General features: G+C 39.6%; 1 protein-coding gene across 1 annotated transcript in view; it reads left to right on the forward strand.

The window, feature by feature from the left end:
• ST8SIA1 (ST8 alpha-N-acetyl-neuraminide alpha-2,8-sialyltransferase 1) overlaps positions 1 to 20,558 on the forward strand; it is a 157,820-nt gene that overhangs the window by 78,979 nt on the left and 58,283 nt on the right. The window contains exon 3 of the mRNA XM_075898340.2: positions 13,989 to 14,098. Within this exon, the coding sequence (XP_075754455.1) occupies positions 13,989 to 14,098 (110 nt within the window). The remainder of the gene's footprint in view (positions 1 to 13,988; positions 14,099 to 20,558) is intronic.

The following is a 20,558-nucleotide window of genomic DNA, read 5'->3' on the forward strand; positions in this document are numbered from 1 at the left end:
AAATAACACACATTCAACCAGACAAGCTGACAGACTTGCCAGGCACCTGGGCAAGGGACAGCGGGTGGGGGGAGAGGGATTCTGGATCTGTGCTGCTGGTCGCTCCAGTGGCAATTTAAAGGGTCCAGGGGTCTGGCTGCCGTCACAGGTGCAGCAGGGGTGGCTGTGTGTCTTGAGTCCCTTTGAATCACCAAGCCCTGGGGCAGTTGTGCTCTTTGCCTTCCTTTACCCCCCCTCCATTGGCAGGCCTGCATTCAACATAGCTACCATGCATTGAGAAATGAGTCTGCCATTTCATTACATGTAATGTAATAAAAGTTAATTTTAGAAACCATACTGACAGTAAATAGAACTCTATGCAGAAAATATTTCAGTTCCTCTTCCTGTCTGCTGAATTGCTTGTCTGAATCATTCAAATGCTCCTGGGTCAGATTCTCATTTGTACTAAGGCCCCTCTCTCACTGGAATGGCATGGCACCCACATCTCATGAGTGACTCCTATCTGGATGTTTGTCTGCTTTTCTTTAAACAGTCCTGACCCTGTTACTGAGACATACCCCTAGGGACATCCTCCACTTCCCTGGTTTGGTACTCTCTGGTCCTTCCTGGCCCTAGCATGGCCACAAAGCATTTCAGATACCCTTCTGGGGATTTAATTGCTGTCCAACTGTAAGCCCAACTGGCCCTGCCCACTACTCTGGGTCCCAGCCTAGGAACCCTAAGAATAGCAGCCAAACACTACTGTCTCCCTTTAATGAAATTGCTTTGAGTTTCCTGGGCCACTTTTTTTCAGCCCCAGCTTTCACCACTGCTTCACCCTTATCTCAGATCTCCTCCTCGTTTAGGTCCAGCAGCCAGCCAGGAGTGCTCTCTTGCTCCCATGGCCCATGTCAGCACTGAGCTGTCCATGGTACTGCAGTTCCCTCTATCCAGTGTTTCCCAACCTTTTTCTGTCATCCTTGTTCCCCTCCATAACGGAACCTGTCTGCACCTGGCCTGGAGCCGCTCTTGGGAATGGGGTTGGAGCTGTGTTCAAGATGAGGCCAGGAGGCGAGGCCAAGGTCTGGCTGAGGCCAGGGCCAAAGTGGAAGAGGATGTATAAAGGAGCTGGGTGGTACTTTCTCCCCTCACCTCCCCCCGAATGTTCCTCCATGACTGCCTGGATGGTGCATCCCCAGACTGAGGACCTGCTCCTCTGGTTTCAGAAAGGAACTGACTGTCTCTGAGCTGCAACTCCTTTTTATGTGGCTACTTCTTATGCAATCTTTCTAGGCCACTCAGAGGATTAGTTCCACTGCTCCTTTTCCTTGTCTACAGCAGGTCCCTGAGGCCTTTAGCAGGGGGCCACTGGGCCTAGCCCACCCCATCACAGCAGAAATAGGAGTAAATTACATGTTTATTTTGTGTAAATGACAATCAGGACTTCCTGTGTTTAGTACCAACACTGTATATGATAGGAGCTCACCTAGAGGATTACCAGTGACACTCGGTTACTTTTCTTACTGTGCATGTCATTTCAATGTTACTTCAGTTATTTTTAACCTGTGACCTTACTTCAGGTAGTTGTAACTCCACAAAGCCTATTTATGCCTTTCTGAGATTGTACTTCACTGAGCCATATGGAATGTTGTCACTATACTGTATAAACTACTGCCGTTACAACACCATTCAGCCTCCTGGAAGTCATTAACAGTTTTATGTACACCGATAAAATCTTTACTGAAAACTCCTTGTGCTATGGCAAAGTATTTGTTCATATTAGCACATATTTTCAGTCAGAAATCTGATACATACTGTACATTTTTAATTCCATCACAATCACTAAATATCCCTAGGCTATGGTTTAATTACAAGCAGTTCCTGGATTTTATCTTTCTGCTGACATTATACTATATTATTCAGTACAGACTGAATAATACTCCTCGCATAATTTCATAAACATGCAACCTCATTTTTCTGGAAAAACTATTATGTTTTGATTCTTAGACTTATTATTTGACACTGTACATGTTGTTGTTTGTTCCAAGTTCCTGGTCTGTTCAGCTATGGCACGGTGAGATATGCAAGACCTGGCATAGCTGGATAGACCAGAAATCTGCTATTAACATAAATGGGATCACAGTGTTTGTGTTTCATTTAATATTCTAATATTGATACCCTTCAGCATATATTTTATTCTGGTTCTGAGATGCTAAAGAGATTCAATGCTTTGTACAAAATATCTAGCAAACTTATCTCATATTTACAAGTGTGTGTGTGTATTCAGCAATATTTGTATAACATTGCATCTAATTATTTGAATATGATGATGCTAACTGTATAAGTGCAAACAATTAGACATTTACAAAATTGCATTCTTTCATTTTATGAATATTTTTTATAATATATGAAGAAATGGTCTGATTCTGGTGCTAATTGTATATATCATGAGGAACCATACTGGTGTCAAAGGATCTATTGTGGATTATCAGTGTTTCTCAACCAGTGGTACGAGTACACTTAGGGGTATTTGAGAGGGTCTGGGGGGTATGTCAACTCAACTGAAATTTGGAGAAAACAATTTTTGTTTTAAGTTTTATAGTGCTTTATTATTTTTGTACTTTTTATACCCGAAAATGTCTTTGCCCACCCAGCTATGATTAAGTTGTTTAAACAAATATGTTGCGATGGTAGAAAAAATTTGCGTGTCTGAAAACCGTAGGTACTGGAGATACTTTTTTTTTTTTAAAGGGGTACTTTATAAAAAAAAGTTTGAGAAACACTGGATTAGACCCATCATGTCCACTGTTTTCAACATTAGAAGCCTATATATAACTTTCTAAATTAATATTTAGGCTCTTACACACTAATTCAAAATATACAAAAGTGCCACTGAGTTTAATTTATAATTTATTCCAAATATCAAACTAATTACCTTGGACTCTTGCACACAAGAGTAAATTCCTTCAACACTTTTATTACATGGGGAAAAGCAAATTTGTTCCATTTTTTATGGTCTCCAGACTGTATTATAAGTAATGCTGATTATTTTTCTTTTTAAAAAAAATAGAACCAACAGGTCAAATTCTCTCCACTGATATGGCCCCTGAGCGTGGCTCTGTTGGAACGATTACATTTAGCCAGCTGAGATTTTCCCCTAGTTGAGGGAGAGCTCTTAGCTGGAGTGAGAGTGAAAAAGCTGGAAGTAGCTGATGGAGCTGATCAGAACGCAGCTGTGTCCCTGCAATGCTTAGCTTTTGGAAGGTACCTTGGAGACCTACACTGGAGCCACAGCTGTGCAGGGCATAGAGCCAGGGAACCATAAATGGTTCCCTGTAGGGCACCTTCTTTCATGTACTAAGCAGATTTGGCCCTGCAGAGAATCTGGCCCAGTATGTATTACCCTTATTTTCTCACCATTACAAGTTTAAACATGGTTATAATTGATTTTGGAAACATGTTGATGACTATACTCAGTTGCTTGTAAATATTGCCTTTGACTGTAAGAGTATGCCATCAGAAGCGTTCATGCTTGTGAATATATTCCATGCACATTTCCACTGGGGAACTATGTTTGTTCATCTACAACAGGGCAACTCTCATGCTTCAAAAATACATTTCCACTCATTAGAACATGTATTAACTTGCAACTCCAGGGAAATAATTTCCAAGGCTAGTTTTATTACATAGAATTGTTTTAAACAACAGCTTTCCAACTGGAGTATTTTCCTTATTCACAAAATGTACATTATATGTGTATAATCTGCATCCTGTTGTCCAAGAGCAGAAGGCTTTTAAATAGGGCTGTACCAAACTGTTCAATGGCTTGAGGGAGGAAAAATTAAAAATAATCTAGGCTTGAATGAAGAGGAACCAAATCTCAATTATTCTGGTTATGATGAGGTCTTCCTGAAATATGAAGCTATTACATTTGGTGCAAGCCATGTCTATTCTTAGGATGATTTGGTGAGTGACTGCTAAAATGTTCATTATATGGGGTAATAATAAAGGAGTCATAAAAAGCCATGTATGAAAAATGGAGGGTTTTTATACACAGGAAGAGTTTGTTCTTGGTATCCCCAAAGCAGTTTTGTTTGTTTTTTCTGAGAGAGATGAAAAAGTAGGGTTAGTTTAGAACTTAGTTGGTCATTCAGTTTTTTGTAGAGGTTTTATTTATATCTGATTATAACTCAGTTAAAATGTATGTTTTGAATATTGGTGTATAGAAATCCATTAAACTGTCTCTTTTCTTTCTAAGCATTGTAAAATTCAACAAAAATCCATATTTTGTACTTTACAACTTTACAACAATTCATTCACTTTCCAAAATATACCCTCATCACCAGTTCTACAGACCCATGCACAGTCAGGAACCTTTAAATACTGTCACTAACTGTAATAATTTAACAATCACATATGGCTGAAAAACACCTCCTTTCCCCACTCCTCTACACCAACTAGGACTTTCTCCTCATACTGAGCCTGACTGAATAGAAGCACTTTTCTGTGCATTATACAGGGCTATGGCTAGACTGCAGGCTTCTTTTGGAAGGACCTTTTTTCGGAAGAGATCTTCCGAAAAAACTTCTTCCGAAAGAGAGTGTCCATACACAAAAGTGCATCGAAAAAGAGATCTGCTTTTTCAGAAGATAGTATCCACACTGAGTGGATGCTATCTTGCATGTAAGCTGTGATTATTATGGACAGAGTGGCCACTAGGGCACCTGAGCTTTTTCCTCTTTCCTCTTCTTTTGAAAGACCTCCCTCTTCCCCGTCCACACTTGCCTTTTTCTGAAAGAGCTCTTTTGGAAAAAGGCTTCTTCCTTGTAGAAAGAGGATTACCAGCACCAGAAAAACCCCTTTGTTCTTTCAATTTACTTTCGGAAGAATGCAATTGCAGTGTGGACATAACTCAGGTTTTGTCGGAAAAATGGCCGTTTTTCTGACAAAACTGTAGTGTAGACATACTCTAGGCCAATAGATATGGACTTCTTTGGAATAGTGAAACAAAATCGATAGTTGTGATCCTACCACAAAGAATGTCCAGCTTCCAGTCCTCTGATGTACACATCTAGAGACATTGTTGATTTGTGTCGCCCAGTTAGAAACAGTTAGATCAGACCCAAGGTCCGTCTTCTAGTATCACCTCTTTGACATAGACCAGTACCAGGTGTTTGCCAGAGGTAGGCAAATGTGTAGTAATCTTCTACTCCCATCTCATTAAGTCTCACCCTGATCTCTTAGAAGCACTGATGTGATATGACTCCAACTCCAACACAATACACACAGAAAAAAAAAATCAGGGATCTGCATTTGGTACAAATTCCATTTTTGGGGAGGTCATCTTCAAGTCCCATGTGATGCACACTGAGACTATGTCTACACAGCAATGTTATTTAAGAATAACTGACATTATTCCAAAATAACATAGTCTGCATCTACACATGAGGAGTTATTTTGACATAATGTCAAAATAATGTTGAGCTGAAGGACTGCTTACTCTGACTCCTGTAACCCTCATTATATGAAGAGAAAGGGAAATTGGGGGAAGAGTGCTCTATCTCAAAATAACTGCTGTGTAGATGGAGCAAAAGTCAAAATAAGCTATTTCGACTTAAGCTACGCAATTAGTGTAGCTCAAGTTGCGTAGTTTATTTCGTGTTTAGCCCTGCTGTGTAGACATGCTCTGAGAGAATTCAGTCTGATGTAACAGTGGAATGAATGACGGTGGTAGGGTCACTACTGTTCTGTATGTTACAGTCTCTTAAGCATAGGTGTAATGCACCACTGTTACCCACTAGTACTCTGTGGGCATCCAATAGGCCTTGCTTTGGATGCAGGCTTCAGATAATTTCTGCAACGTTGGCTTAAATAATTCCATGCCTCCTCTACATAGATCCTTGAATCCTTCTGTCCATCCACTTTCCTAACTAATTCCCTTCATTTTTTAAAAGTTAGTTCTTTTGAAATCAAGGTTGTCCTCTACAATCAGTTCTTCTATCAGTGGTGCAGGTAAACAAAAGTTCTTACCAATTTGGGAGGAGCAGGGCATACCAGTTAAGACAGGACCATGTGACCTCACCCCCATATGACTCCACCTCCTCAGCCTGGGATTCCCCTTATTCTTCCCTTCCCCTTCCCCTTCCCTCCTTTTCCTGCATTACTGGCAGGGGGAAGGGTGGTACAGCATCTGGAGAAATTGCTGGCATTTCTGCATACCTACCCCTCCACATTGCTGCCATGTCTGTGTACAGAGGTGAGGGGTTGGATCTGGCAGTTTTGCTTGTTTTCCTGCAAGGAAGGGCAGCAGAGAAAGGAGCAGAATGCAGACAGCTCCTTTGGCTGCCATAACGATCCCAGCCCTGCCTCCCATTCTCATATTGGGGATGGCCAATAGTGAGTCTTCAACTGGAGAATCATTGTAGGGATTCTTTCCAGTCTCCAGAAGGAATTTCAAATTCAGTGTCTGTTTGGTCTTTCTCCATGACATAGAGATAATTGTTGTTTATGAGGGTGCTAAAATAATAATGCTTGTTGTGCTACTGGTGACTAATAATGCATTGTGAAATGGTGGGTTGGAAGTTGCATGATTTCGTCATGTATAAAACCTCTTCCCCCTCCCTATTGCTTATAGAAGGACATTCTCTTTCTAACCCATATCACTTCTACTTTCCACACAAAAATACAAGAGTTTGTTTATTGTTTATATATGTCTTCCCGGCTATATTTATTACTTCCAGGGTTTATTTCAATCTCTAATGTACATTTGAGACTAAAACATGGAGTGTAAGTACAAAAAAGGATTTGTGTGTCAGACTCAAGTCACAAAAACGAGACATATCTAGTTAAGGATGCATCCCAACTTTCTAAAATTTTGATGTGCACAGGCAAGTACTTTTTTATTGCAATTTAATTTTTTATCTTTGAAAACATTAGTTTTTGTTTTTTAAAAAAGCTAGATTTTATGGGTCAAACATGTAGTTTTTCTGTAGAAACATTTGCTTTGACTCAAATGTCATTTTTCATCAAAAACCATTTGTGCTCCCTGTTCCAAAGGGAAAGGAGGCAGCAATTCCTCACAACAGTGGCTGTGAAATTCCAGAATGTTTGTTATAGAACCTCCCATAGTTTTCCTTAGGGCTGACCCTGTAGTCCTATGCAATTAATATATAGTACAATGGCAGTTCGGCTCAGAGTAATGACATTAGAAGGACCCATAGCCTAAATCACTCTTGACATTCCCACATTGGGAATATGCTGTCCCTGATTGACATTATTAGCTAGGAACATTTTTTATTAGGGCCAGTCATCCTAAAGTTCACTTTTCTCCCTGGTTGACAGCTTTGCCATGGAGAAACAAAAGGCCCATCAGACTGAAGCTGATTCCTAAACAATAAGCCTGTGCCTAGACTACATGGCTCAGTCGACGGAGCCATGTAGTTTAGGATTATAGGCAAAGGCAAATGAAGCCGCGATTTAACTGATCGCGGCTTCATTTACATTTACATGGCTGCGGTGCTGAGCCGACAAACAGCTAATCAGCTGTTTGTCGGCTCAGCGCGCTAGTCTGGACACTCCCCTGCCAACATCAAAGCCCTTTGTCGGCAGCCCCGTTATTCCTCGTGGGATGAGGTTTACCGGGGCTGCCGACAAAGGGCTTTGATGTCGGCAGGGGAGCATCCAGACTAGCGCGCTGAGCCGACAAACAGCTGATCAGCTGTTTGTCGGCTCAGCACGGCAGCCATGTAAATGTAAATGAAACCGCGATCATTTAAATCGCGGCTTCATTTGCCTTTGCCAAAACAACAAATCTACATGGCTCCGTCGATGGAGCCATGTAGTTTAGACATACCCTAAGAGGGAAAGAAAGGCATTTCCATGATGTCTGACAAGGAGATATAAAGACTAAAGCCATGTCAAATGGTGTACACACCAGGGCTGTGTCTACACTGCACCCCTTTTCCGGAAAAGGGATGCAGATTAGACACGTCGGAATAGCAAAATCCGCGGGGGATTTGAATATCCCCCGCGGCATTTGCATTTACATGGCTGCCTCTTTTTTCCGGCTTGGGGATAAGCCGGAGAAAAGCAGTAGTCTAGACGTGATTCTCCGGAAAATAAGCCCTTTTCCGGAGGATCTCTTATTCCTGCTTTCAAGTAGGAATAAGAGATCCTCCGGAAAAGGGCTTATTTTCCAGAGAATCACGTCTAGACTGCTGCTTTTCTCCGGCTTATCCCCAAGCCGGAAAAAAGCGGCAGCCATGTAAATACAAATGCCACGGTGGATATTTAAATCCCCCGCGGATTTTGCTATTCCGACGTGTCTAATCTGCATCCCTTTTCCGGAAAAGGGGTGCAGTGTAGACACAGCCCAGGAGAAAGAGAATTCTCATTAAAGGTATCATTTTAGTGAATGAGCTGGAAAAAAAGGACTAAGAGTTGAATTCTGCTTCCACTTAATTCAAGGGAAATGTGGCCATTTATTTCAATAGGAGAACACCCTAAAAGAAACAACTTGAAATTTCTTATTTTCTTAAGGATGCTGGCTTCTCACCAAGGACAGTGTAAAATGCAGCATCATTTGCAAATGATAGAGCAATATTTTATAAAAAAAATATCCTTTCTATTATAATTTATGTTCCAGATATTTTTAACTTTTTTCCTTGTTAAGACAGAGTTTGCATAATATGTTAGTATTTCTTATTTTTCCAGTAAGGCTCTGACAACTGGATAAAGCTTTTTTTCAGTGAGAGGGCAAAAATTAATGTGTTAACAAAATAATAACGAAACTGAAGTGAATTAAACTAGCATTATTTAATTGGAATTCTATTTCTTTAGCAGTGTGTGTATAACATTCTCTGGGTTTTATCATAAACTTTTAAATGGCTGATAATGATTTATTTCTTCTAGAACAATGAAGAAACTAATTGGTGAATTGTGGATGGAGGCATTGTTAAATTAGCCCCAGAATGAAAGGGAGTCTCCCAATGGATTCTTTTGTGCATTTTCATTAGATATTCTGGACAAGGGCACCTTTTCATGAGGGTAAAGGGGCAAGCAGCCGTGCACTTCAGGACATGGCTTGCTTTTCATCCAGTTCCCTGGACTATCAGGGAGTGAGGAGAAAGTACTTGCATTCTGTGCATGCTTTTCACACCTGACTGGTGAACTCCCTTCACCAGTCAGGTGAGAGAGGCATGGAAGAAAAGCAAGTACTTTCCCCTCACTCCCTGATAGTCCAGGGAAAGGGAAGAAAAGCAAGCTGCATCCTGGAATGCACGGCTACTGCGCCTGCTACTCTCCCAAAATGGCACCCTTGATTTTGGACTTGATTTTTCTCATACATATATTAGGGTCAATCAGCGAGACCTCACCAACATATATAGAGTTCCATTGGTTTTGAACCAGTGGAAAAGGGTAGGCCTTCTGTGTTTCTGACATTTATATGATAGATATCTTGATTAAAGGGACCTCCGATAGGTTAGTCCCAACATTTAGGTTTGTTAGTTTACAAAAATTAAATGAAAGTTTATGAAGATAATTGTAATGAGTGCTTTTATGATTTTGTAACTATACGTTTAAAACAAAGCTTATCTCTTGCCTTTTTGGATACCCAAACAGAAGAGCAACTAGGGCTGATTTTTTTTAAGATGTTCTAAGTACACAGAGCTCCTATTGACTTAAATGATCTTTTCAAGAGCTCAGCACTTATGAAAATCAGGTCCCGTATTATATGAGAATTTAAGCAAAATTGGCTGAGAACTGAGCAGTCAACTTTTGTGATCTCAGAGAGAGAAATCCAAAAAATAAAGTGTGGAGCATAAATGGTGGAAATCCATGTGGTGGTTTCTATTTTTGTTTTAAATTTTTGTGGGATTTTATTTTTGTTATTGTGTTTGGTGGTGTTACCAAAATAGATCTGGAATTTAAAACAACATGACAGCATGCAGTTAGTATGGGGAATGATGCTAATTATCTGGTTTAGGTGGAGCACATTCTTCCTGTATAGCCTCCCCCTTTCCCAAAAATTTCCTCAGTTCATAATCAATGTAAATCCCTCCTCCCTAAACTGTTTGTCTCATTCGTGCATTGACACCCTGCAGTTCTGCTTGTCTAACTGGTCCTGTGCATGGAAATGGAAGCATTTCAGAGAATACTATGATGGAGATCCTGGATTTCAATCTCTTACCTAGCAGCCTAAATTTGGTCTCCAGGACTTCTCTCCTATCCTTCCCTAAGTCATTGGTACCTACATTTACTATGACCATTAGCTCCTCTCCAGCACTACACATAAGTCTATCTAGAAGTCTTGAGAAATCTGCAACCCTTGCACCAGATAGGCAAGTCACCATGCAATTCTCCTGGTCATCAGAAACACAGCTTCTGTATTTCTAATGACTGAATCCCCCATTACTAACACCTGTCTCTTCCTAATAACTGGACGTCCCTTCAGTGGAGTGGTATCCTTAGTGCAAGAGGATACCACAACATCATCTGGAAGGAAGGCCCCAACTGTGGTATCATTTCCCTCTGCTCCAGTTGAATGATCTTCTTCCCAGAGACTTTCAGCCTACTCAACAGCACAGAGGCTATCTGACCCAGAAAGTTTCATCTATGTATCTCTCTGCTTGTCTTAGTTCTTCCAGTTCAGCCACCCTGGTCTCCAGAGCATATACATGGACCCTGAGGGCCAGGAGCTCATTGCACTGAATGCACACATATGCCACCTGCCTATAGGGCGGGTAATCATACATGCTACATTGGGTGCAATAAACAGGGCAATTCCTACTCTGTTGATGGGCTTCTGTCTGCATCCTCTTTTTACTTCTAGAGCTTATTCTCTTTTATGTTTATTTTTTTTAAATCAGGTGGTTTGGATTTTAGTTTAAAGAATGTTAAATGTTAAGTATATGTTAATTTTTACTGGAGTCCCTGACAATGATTTGGGGATTATCTAATGATACTTAGTTCACTTTAATAACAATCCTTTTGTTACCTTAATCACCCTGCCTCTGTTTATAAACAAACTCCCTGCTGCAAAGTCTGTGCTGCTCTTAGATTCCGAATTCATCATGTTGCAATTAACTTAGATGGAGTGGAATCACTCTACCTGACGCCCTTCCATTCCTGAATATTCATGCTGCCTGAGCACCTTGAGCCCATGTAAGGACCCATATAACTCGCCACCTATGGAGATGCATTAAAGAGGAGTTATGTGATGAAGTCATTCTTGAGCTACCATTATGTAATTAATTGTCTTGTCAAGGGCTGTATGATACCTTGAATAAGAAAGTCACAGATATTTAAATAAAATTAATAATTTATATTCCAAATTTCTATACATTTTTTTTCAACCACCCTACAGATTATTTGGTGAGGGGCACCTTTTAGGTCAGATACATTCCTAGTTCTATAAAAACGTACATTAAAAATGGTTCTTGAGAAAGCAGATGCACAGTCAAGAATGTGGTTGCATACTTAGCATCACTTTGCTGTGCTGTTACTTTGTTCCTTGCAGTAGTGAAACATCAGTAAACCAAAACTGCTTTTTCTTCCTTAACATATTGCAATCCAGGATTAACATATATACATTTTTATATCCTTCATTATAAAGCAGGTGATGCCTTATAACCTGCTGAATAGAATCTAGTTTGCTGAGGGGAAAAAAGCTAATTGCAGAGAAAAAAACAAAATAATGGTTTTAAAGCAGAAAAGCCCAACACATTCATAATTCAGGCTGAAACTCTGGGGCAAATCTCCGTACTTCCATGCACAGTTATCTGTGGTGTGTACACTATGGAGCTATAACAACAATGCATAATGTTGCACTATACCTCCCATTTCCTCAATACTTAGGGCTGCCACCATTTTGATTTGTCCTGCAGGGAAAAATAATTGTCCTGTGAAGCTCCATCACAGCAGCATGACATTTGCATTCACTAGGTATGATGCAGACAATGATTCTGTCTTCATTGTAGAAAGAGGTTCTGAAAGCTTTCATAGGTAAAAGTCATTGCATATTTTGTGTTGTTGTTTTTTAACAAAAAGAGACTATTAACCTCAGTTTTCTGAAAAATTCTAGGAATGGTAATTGCATCCTGCTACTTTGAATTCCCCAGGTATTTTCAATTCAGAGCAGTATTTTTTTATTTCCTGTGCTGAACTGATGGATAGTGCCACTGTGTGCTGTTTAAACGACTGTCGTAACTGATTGAATAGGTGGATAATTCAGAGGCAGATGAAAGAACTTTTCTACGTGTAATTGTTTCCTGCAAAATGAAAGTAAATATGTCATAAGGTTCCAGCATCATTACTTGGAATATCACTTTGAAGCCTAGAATGTCTTTTGAGTCAGCATAAAGGAATGGAAACAGCTACAACCATGGTTATATTCAGAAATATTGTATGGTTCAGTCACCACTAGGCCCTGTGAGATCCAGATGGAATATTGGCATCCAAAGGTTCCATGGCAGTTGGAACATAACAGCTGATCAAAAGAGGTGGGAGATACAGCTGCATGGGTAACAAAGAGGTGGTTGTGCCTCCAGCCAGGGGGCAGCTCTGTGCAAAAAAATTGGGGAACATGTTTCCACAGCAAGGTTGCTCACTATAACACTGTGCATGGAAACTAGAGCCCTCATTTTTGTGGGGTTTTTTTTACACGTAACTTTAAGAATTACACGTGTGTGAGAGGCTTTCAACTACTAGTCTATATTTTCATTGTCATGCTCTCCTGCACACGTGGCATCAGTACTTTGAATCTGCATTGTGATACACTAGTAAAGTTCTAGGAGGGATGCTATACCACTGGTAAATAAAGGCTGTTTCTCCCTAGCTTTAATTTATGCTAAGATTGATTGGCTCAGGTTTGAGGGTGCTGCCTGAGGACACAGAATGATCAATGCTAGAGCCAGGAATAGAATTTAGGAGAAGCCCTGGCACCCAGTACCCTGGTAGAACCACACTTCTTTATTTTTCCTCCCCCATGTCTCTTTTGTCTATAATCTCTTGAAGGTGCCTTTCATATTCCTTTGTTTGTAGTGTTGTCGTCATGTTGGTCCCAGGATATGAGAGATAACGTTGGTGAGGTAATATCTTTGATCAGCCCAATTTCTGTTGGTGGAAGAGACAACCTTTCAAGATCCATGGATCCTACATATACCTATTACAGCATGCGGTGTACCTCATCCAATAATACATCAAATGCCCCAAACAACCATGTAGGGGAAACCAGACAATCAATATGCTTTCAAATGAACTCATATAGAAAAATGACAGACAAAATCACCCTATTATCCCAGAACAAACATTTTTCACAAAGATCACTCCACATCTGACCTCTGAGTCCTCATCTTCAGAAGAAACCCGCCCCACTCCTTCAAAAGACGAGCTGGGGAATTTAAACCTATAATTCCTCTGGACACTGATTTCATGGCTCATTACAATGCGCTAACCCTCCTCTGTCTTCTGATCGCAGAGATATTAATTGCCTACTTTGTTTTAAGTGATTTCCTGCAACTTGTGTTAACTCCTTATGCTTAACAATGGTATTACCTTTCCAAAATCTGAAGAGCTCTGTGAAGTTCCAAAATCTGTCTCTTCCACCAAGTGAAGTTGGCCAATAAAATATATTAGTTCATCTACCTAGTATCTCTCATATTCTTTTGTGTTTCTTCTTTTGTACTCTGCCTTTCTTATTTGAATAAAAAATACATTGCAGTACACAGTCATTTGTGAACACCAGGACTTTATTACTCAAAAGTGCTGCTTTATACAATAACTGCATAATCTTTGATGGAGTCTGCTTTTGGGAGTGGGGGTGGGAATCAGCTGGCTCATACTTTTGGACTAATTTCCAAGCTTCATTCACCCTCCTCTTTCTCCTTTTCTTGTCTCTATCCCAAGACCTATCCCCTCCCTAGTTCCCCATATGCCTCAGGAATGGCTGCTACAAAGAAAGATTGTGTGTGTGTTCTCTTCTAAAAACTGGCCTTGTTTTCTGTTGCTAGGCGACCCCCTTCCAGCTCCCATTGAAGAAATGCTCTGTGGTGGGAAACGGTGGGATTCTGAAGAAGAGTGGCTGTGGCAGACAAATAGATCAAGCTGATTTTGTCATGCGGTAAGACAGAACCCTGCTACAGCACTGCCTCTCTCTCCCTCCGCTAAGTCTGCAACCTTTCAAAGCTGTTTGTTTGTGATTAATCAGTTGTAGCTTGCCCCCCCCCCCCCCGCCCACACTTCCCCTTTCAGGGTGATTTTACACAAGTGATCCGTGAGGGGAGCAGTGACAGACTTATATGTCCTATATACAGAAGCTTATCTCTGAGAGATTTATAGATGGATGAATGAAGTTGCATTAGACTTTAGCCTGACAAACACAATGGCAGTGAGAGAGAATTGAAAGCTGAGATTTCTTTTTCTTCCTAATTACATTAGGCATGACCTGGTCCTACAAAATGCTGAGTGCCCTCCGCTGAAAGATATATCCTCCTCCCCAGCCCATTGAAATCAATCTGAGTTGATAGCACTTGACAGGGAAAGACCCATGCATGAGACACAATAGGTTAAATATTTTCCTGTGATTTTTCTCCCCTAAGATTCAGTTCTGACCACCTGAAAGTACAGCAAAGTTCTTTCTTTGACAATTTTCTTTGAAGTCCCCTTGTTCTGTCTTTACTTTGGACTTTCTGAAGGTACTGGGATCTATCAGGCAGGACGCTGTGCTGCATAGTGTTTTCTTGATTGCATTTGATACTATCTAGATCTGCACTCCAGATATTGGAGGGGAAAAAAGAAATTAGTTCCTCTTTGTTAAACATGAACATGGGTGGGAGGGGGGAGGCGTGGAGGAAAGCATTCCATTTCTCATCTCTATGGGAGTTTCTCATGGCTTTGAAATGGTTGCAAAATTAACTCCCACTTTTAAAAAGTTCCCTGATCAGACTATGCTGTCTTATTATAAAGCTGAACTAATTTGTGAAAAAACCCCAAACATTATTACCATAATTCTGATTTGCACCCAAGAGAACAAATATATGCCATAATAGAATAGAGAAGTGAATGTCAGACAAAGGAAATATGTAGTGTATACTTTTTATGTATACGGTGGGAAAATAGGCTCGTAAACCGTTTTGCATTTTTCCATTTGTAACTAGATAACATTATTGCAGTATTCCCCAAAGTTGTTTATACTTGGTTTATGAATACCTAAGGAGTGCTGTAGTAATGAAAATTAGTAACAAAGACAATTAGAACAGTTTTAAGGGCATCTATTGTAGACTGATAGGAAAACATTTTCCTCTACTAAAAGGGGAACTTGGCTCTAAGCTATTTTTAGTGTATTGTAGGTTGGAAAGAAGTGGTAGGGGGAAATCCTGTAAAGTCTAGCAGCTGATTGCTGGCAGAATTGCATTAGTCAGACACCATCATATTTAGGGATAAATGTTCAAGATCTTTTAACTTCTCTGGATAATATACAGATGGTGAAATTCTTTTTGATGGCAGGTGGAGTATGTTAGATTTAATTGACCTTTCCCATATTTAATTTCTATCATTCTATAGTTGAGTGTAAAAATACTTACATTTTACTTGGTAGTAGCTCAAAAAATGACAGGAAGTTACTTCATCTTGCTAACGAGATCTCGGTGCAGCTTCTTTTAAAATTATCTCTTCAATAACACCAAATATTGCACCAATTTTAAAATTATTGCAGTTTCTCCCTGGTCAAAATAGTTTCTTTTAAATTTATTCAGTTACTTTCCACCTCTGATAAGCTCTGTCACAAGACTATAACTGTATTCTTTGCTATGTTGTAGTCATTGAAGTTAGTTAATTACGCAGCAGTGTGGGAAAATGGAGGCGTTTAAATGTGTTCAGTTGCTTGAACATACACTAAATAACAGTTACACAAAGATTCATTATAGCTGCAGATTTCAGTCTTTGTGATGTAGCATAAAACTCAAAAGTATTTGGCATATCACCACCTTCATAATTTTTCTCTCGCTTTGATAATATACCTTAAAGCAACATTTCTGAACCTTTACAGGTCTGTCATCCCTTATTTGTCATCCCTTTTTGTGACCCTATCTTAAGTTTACCGTAAGAGTCGGAGTACAAATTATATCAGGGATGTTAATAAGCCAATATACTTTATTTGTGTTTGTGTTTTGAGATGATGGAATATACTTGACCTTGAAGGGAAAGCATGTTTGGCAGCAGAAGGGGAGCGAAGTGTTTTTTGGGGGGTGGGGAGGTGGGGTTGCTTTTTTTTTTTTTTGCTTTAGGGTGAAATAGGTCAACCACTCTTAACTTCCTTAGCCACTTCAGGGGGTTGTGACCTACCAGTTGAGAAACAGTGCTTTAAACTAACCCACGTACCACCAGTTGGTTGCTTTTGTCTCTCCAGCGGTATGTGTGCTACAGTTGGGAATAAGTGTATTAGGATAAAGAACCTAAATGAATGTTTTCAAACACATTTTTTTTAATTTAAAAATTCAGATTTGCCCTTTTGACTACCAGCCAGGTGAAGACAGCACATTTATCCCTCTACAGATGTACAGCTTAGACACTACTGGGCTTGTCTATCAAATCAGCTTGCCATTGCCCATCCGCATCCATAATAATTATATTGTTTCCCCTCAGTATGGTTCCTTGCTGGTTTGAGTGATGTGTAAACATGTTGGTCATAAAGTCAATCAATCACCAGTTTTCTGTTCTTGCTTTATGATGCTGCATAGTAGCCTGATAATAGGAAAGTGTCCTGAAAGTCTATTGGGAAAATAATTATGATTGTACCTGTCTTCACATGGTCATTCACAAAAGGCAAAGGGGCTAACTTATCTCTCACTGGTACTGAGATTGGTTGTTGCTCTTCATTTGATTATCCAGAAGAGGAAGTAGAGTTTGGGCATGGCCACCAGATAAAAATAAGTTTGTTAAGCATTGAGTGCATGTGCTCTTTGCTACATTTCTTATCTTGAGCTAAATTTTGCTAAACTTGATACTTTTTAAAGAGCTGTAGGTAGAACCAAATATATTGTATCAGTTTCTGTGAAACTATTTCTATTCCCTTCTGCAACTTTATCTGTGCAGCTAAAGCTTGCTTTGCAAGTCAGTTGTGTGGCCTCTCCAAAAGTGAAACCACCAGTTGAGTTTATCTGAGCTGGTTTTGTAATAAGTGCTGTCTCCTGGCAGCATCTACATAGAAAGACTCCTCCCAGAGGGTAAGACTATCTAGTACCATATAGTATCATAATCTATCATTAGGCTGCAGGCTCATTACAGTGGTGAAAATTTTGTGGTTATTGGTTTTTTTTTACGGTTTTTCTGTTTGTCTGATTTAAATAAACTCACCCTGCAGCAGTGCCTCCTGCTCTGTGGGATTGAGCTTCACTCCCTGCTCTATATGCTGTGACCTGGTACAAAGGGTCACAGCAGCTCTTAAGTCTGGCCTAGCCATCATGACAACAGGAGTGGGATGGCACCAAGCCAAATTTGAGTGATTGGTGCTTACAACCTGGTGCTTGGTGTTACATTGTCACTCAAGTTTGGCCTGCATGCCCCTCCATCTGTTTAGTAATTGAAGGGCAGAAAGACCATACACTGAAAACAAGAATTGTAAAGCTTTGTGAATTCTCTAGTCTTCCATAAAGAATTACACCCAAAGCCTGTTGGTGACCAATGCATCCATCTAGATTTTTGGAGTTTAGAGAACAAATATGGTAAGAAGAATTACAAGTAAGATATGGAAAGAGTGACTTGTTTCTGGGATAAGCATAGAACAGTTGTTACTATCTTGGGTAGTTTTATGTTTCCTCTTGGTTCCCCAATAGAGTATGAGGGTCTCAGCTGTGAAAGAGGTACCACCTCATGGGGAACGCTGCATGTTGATTTTTTTCTAGAACCTTGATTTCAGTGAGAATAATTCAAAGAGCAGTGTATTTAAATCCATATTGTTTTGAGGCCAATAGGCAGAGGATTTACATAAACTCTTGGCCTGAAGAAACTCTTTTCCCTTCTTTCCCCAGCCCAAGACCAAAGGATTCATTAAATGAATAATAAGTGGTTGCAGTATAATTAAAAATGCATGTTCCTTTCTCATAGGAAACTTCCACTTCACAGTCTGTCCAACACCTGTCTGGGACTTGGCATTGTGCGAACCAACCTAAAAAATAATTGAAAAAAGCAAAGGGGCTTCTGCTGACCAGCTGGCTTCTTGCTGAATTTCCAGCTAGATGCTCAGCCAATTTCTTAATAGTCCATGCTGCTGCACAAGCTGGGAGAGATATTTATTGATGAAGGGAACTTGATTTGAAATGATGCATCTGGGACTGGTTTATAAAAGCAAACATGTATTATGTGTTTGGGTGATAAAGGTATAAGATGCAATTATAGGAAATGGTTTAAACAAACATTAAGAAAGAGTGTACCTTGTGTCAGTGAAAACTCGATCTGCTTGTTCATGTGTGTTTAAATATAAAGATACTGAGATTTATTCCAAATTGAAAAAGTCTATTAGCTGGATTGACAATCTGTCGTATTTGCCTGTAACAACAGATGGGTACATTCACTGGGACACTGGAACATTCAACTGTTTCTTTCAATGTGCTTGATGCTCACTGGGGGCTCCATTTTGCCCCCCTTACTCATGCTGAGTAATTACCTTATTTTTCAAGGAGTCCCATTGAGCTAAGATATTATGCAACATTAGTGAAGGTGCCAGAACCTGGCCTAATGGAGGGATCTCATATGCAATTTGAAAGTGATTTGTGTGAGTTAAGAATTAGGTCTGATACTAAAATGTCTCCAAGTCACCTTCTGTTTCCTTAACTTTTCTCAATCTCATCTTTATATAATCCAAAATCCAGGTTCCCTTGTGAGGCAGAAATTCAAGCAAATATTTAGCTTGTTGCTAATCATGCTTTCCTCATACTTAGGATTTCATTATATTCAGGTCTTAAATTTGCCCTCTGACATCAAATGCAGTTCAGAACAGCTGCACAGAAAATGTTTAAGAGAAAATAAAAGGAGATAACATTTTTTTTCATTGCTGGTGCTCTAGTATCCATTAATGTGCTTCTAACAGCACTACTACAGAGAGTTGAAAGTGGCTTGACTTTCTGCATTTGTTGAATTACTTTTTGATTAATGAAATTATAGCTAAGGATACTAGAGCTTGTTGACAAGGGGTAAGTATATTTTATTTTAAAAAATTATGAGAAACCCATCAACTCCAAACCCTAAGATACTTCATGTAATTAAAAAATTCATGGAATTTTATACTTTCCCTCTATTTCCACTTCAAAAAACTGAAAGACAAAGTGGGATTTTCCAGCTGTTTTTTACACTGAAATGTTTGAAATGCTTTAAAAATGTGTATTGAAATTATTTGTTTGGAATGTCATCGAAAAATGTTGATAAGAGATTTTTTTTCCAGGAAAAAAAGTAGTCATTGAGCCTCCTTCTTAATGAGAAAAATAATTATCTAAACAAACAAAAATAACACAAAACCCCAGATTGCTCAAGGCTTAATATTCCTCTTTTCTTAGAACAAAGAATTACATCCACAGGAAAAAAAATCCAATAGTGACATGTGGCTTGTAAGCTTAATTATTTTCCTTAATGTGCATATAGGCTCTGTACAAATGACTTAAATTATCTTCTCACATTGCAGTTTTCTGGCAGCATGAATATAAACCCATGCTTCTGGTGGCTTGAATCAGAATTTATGCAAACATATGCAAAGTTGCACTGTCCTGTTTTTGTTAGAGGATGTTGGCAGATTTGCATTAGTAATAACTATCCTTAAAATTGCATAGAAACAATGGAATGTAATGTACACACAAATATATCCTCCCACCTGCCAGCTCTGCACATAACATAGTGCACACATGATCAGTTAGGTCAGCAACTGAATTTCCTCCTCATGTTATAAAGGTATTATAAGGCTGTTCAGTGAACGCAGTGAAAACACTTTCCCAGTCAGACTGGGATGGTACTTGGCCCTGATTGTCACTCTTCAGGGAATGTGTACAACAGCATACAACTTTTCAGACTGGAAATAAAATTGGAACATTTTTAACAGTGAGGGTAATTTAAATCATGGTGGATTCTTCATTATTTACAATTTTTAAATGACGATTGGATGCTTTTCTAAGAGGTGCTTGAATTCCTACAGGAATTATTGAAGGGTACTTCTGTGCCTTGTGTTATGTAGGAAGTCATGGCTAGTTGACCCTTCAGACATTTAGAATCTGTGAACATTATAGGATACAGGTCCCATGAAATGTGAATCTAGTTGTTGTCTGGAAAGAACAACCAATGTCCATTACAGATACACGACACCTGGAAGTAGTGCACAAAGGGACAGATTAATGGAGCAGTTTTGTACCTGGTCGGTCCTATAAAACGGACATCTAGGAACGGAGAGCTTAAGAGAACTGGGGGAGAGTATGGTGCCAAAACACAAAAGGGTAGCTTGAAAAAGGAGCAAGTGGATCTGAGATCTGAGTTGGGTCAAAAATCTGTGTCATCCTGGTAACAGGAGAAAAGGGAATGCATATGAAATGATGGTGTTGTCT

The sequence above is a fragment of the Pelodiscus sinensis genome, chromosome 1, assembly GCF_052426305.1.
Source record: "Pelodiscus sinensis isolate ZL-2025 chromosome 1, ASM5242630v1, whole genome shotgun sequence".
NCBI classification, from domain to species: Eukaryota; Metazoa; Chordata; order Testudines; family Trionychidae; genus Pelodiscus; species Pelodiscus sinensis.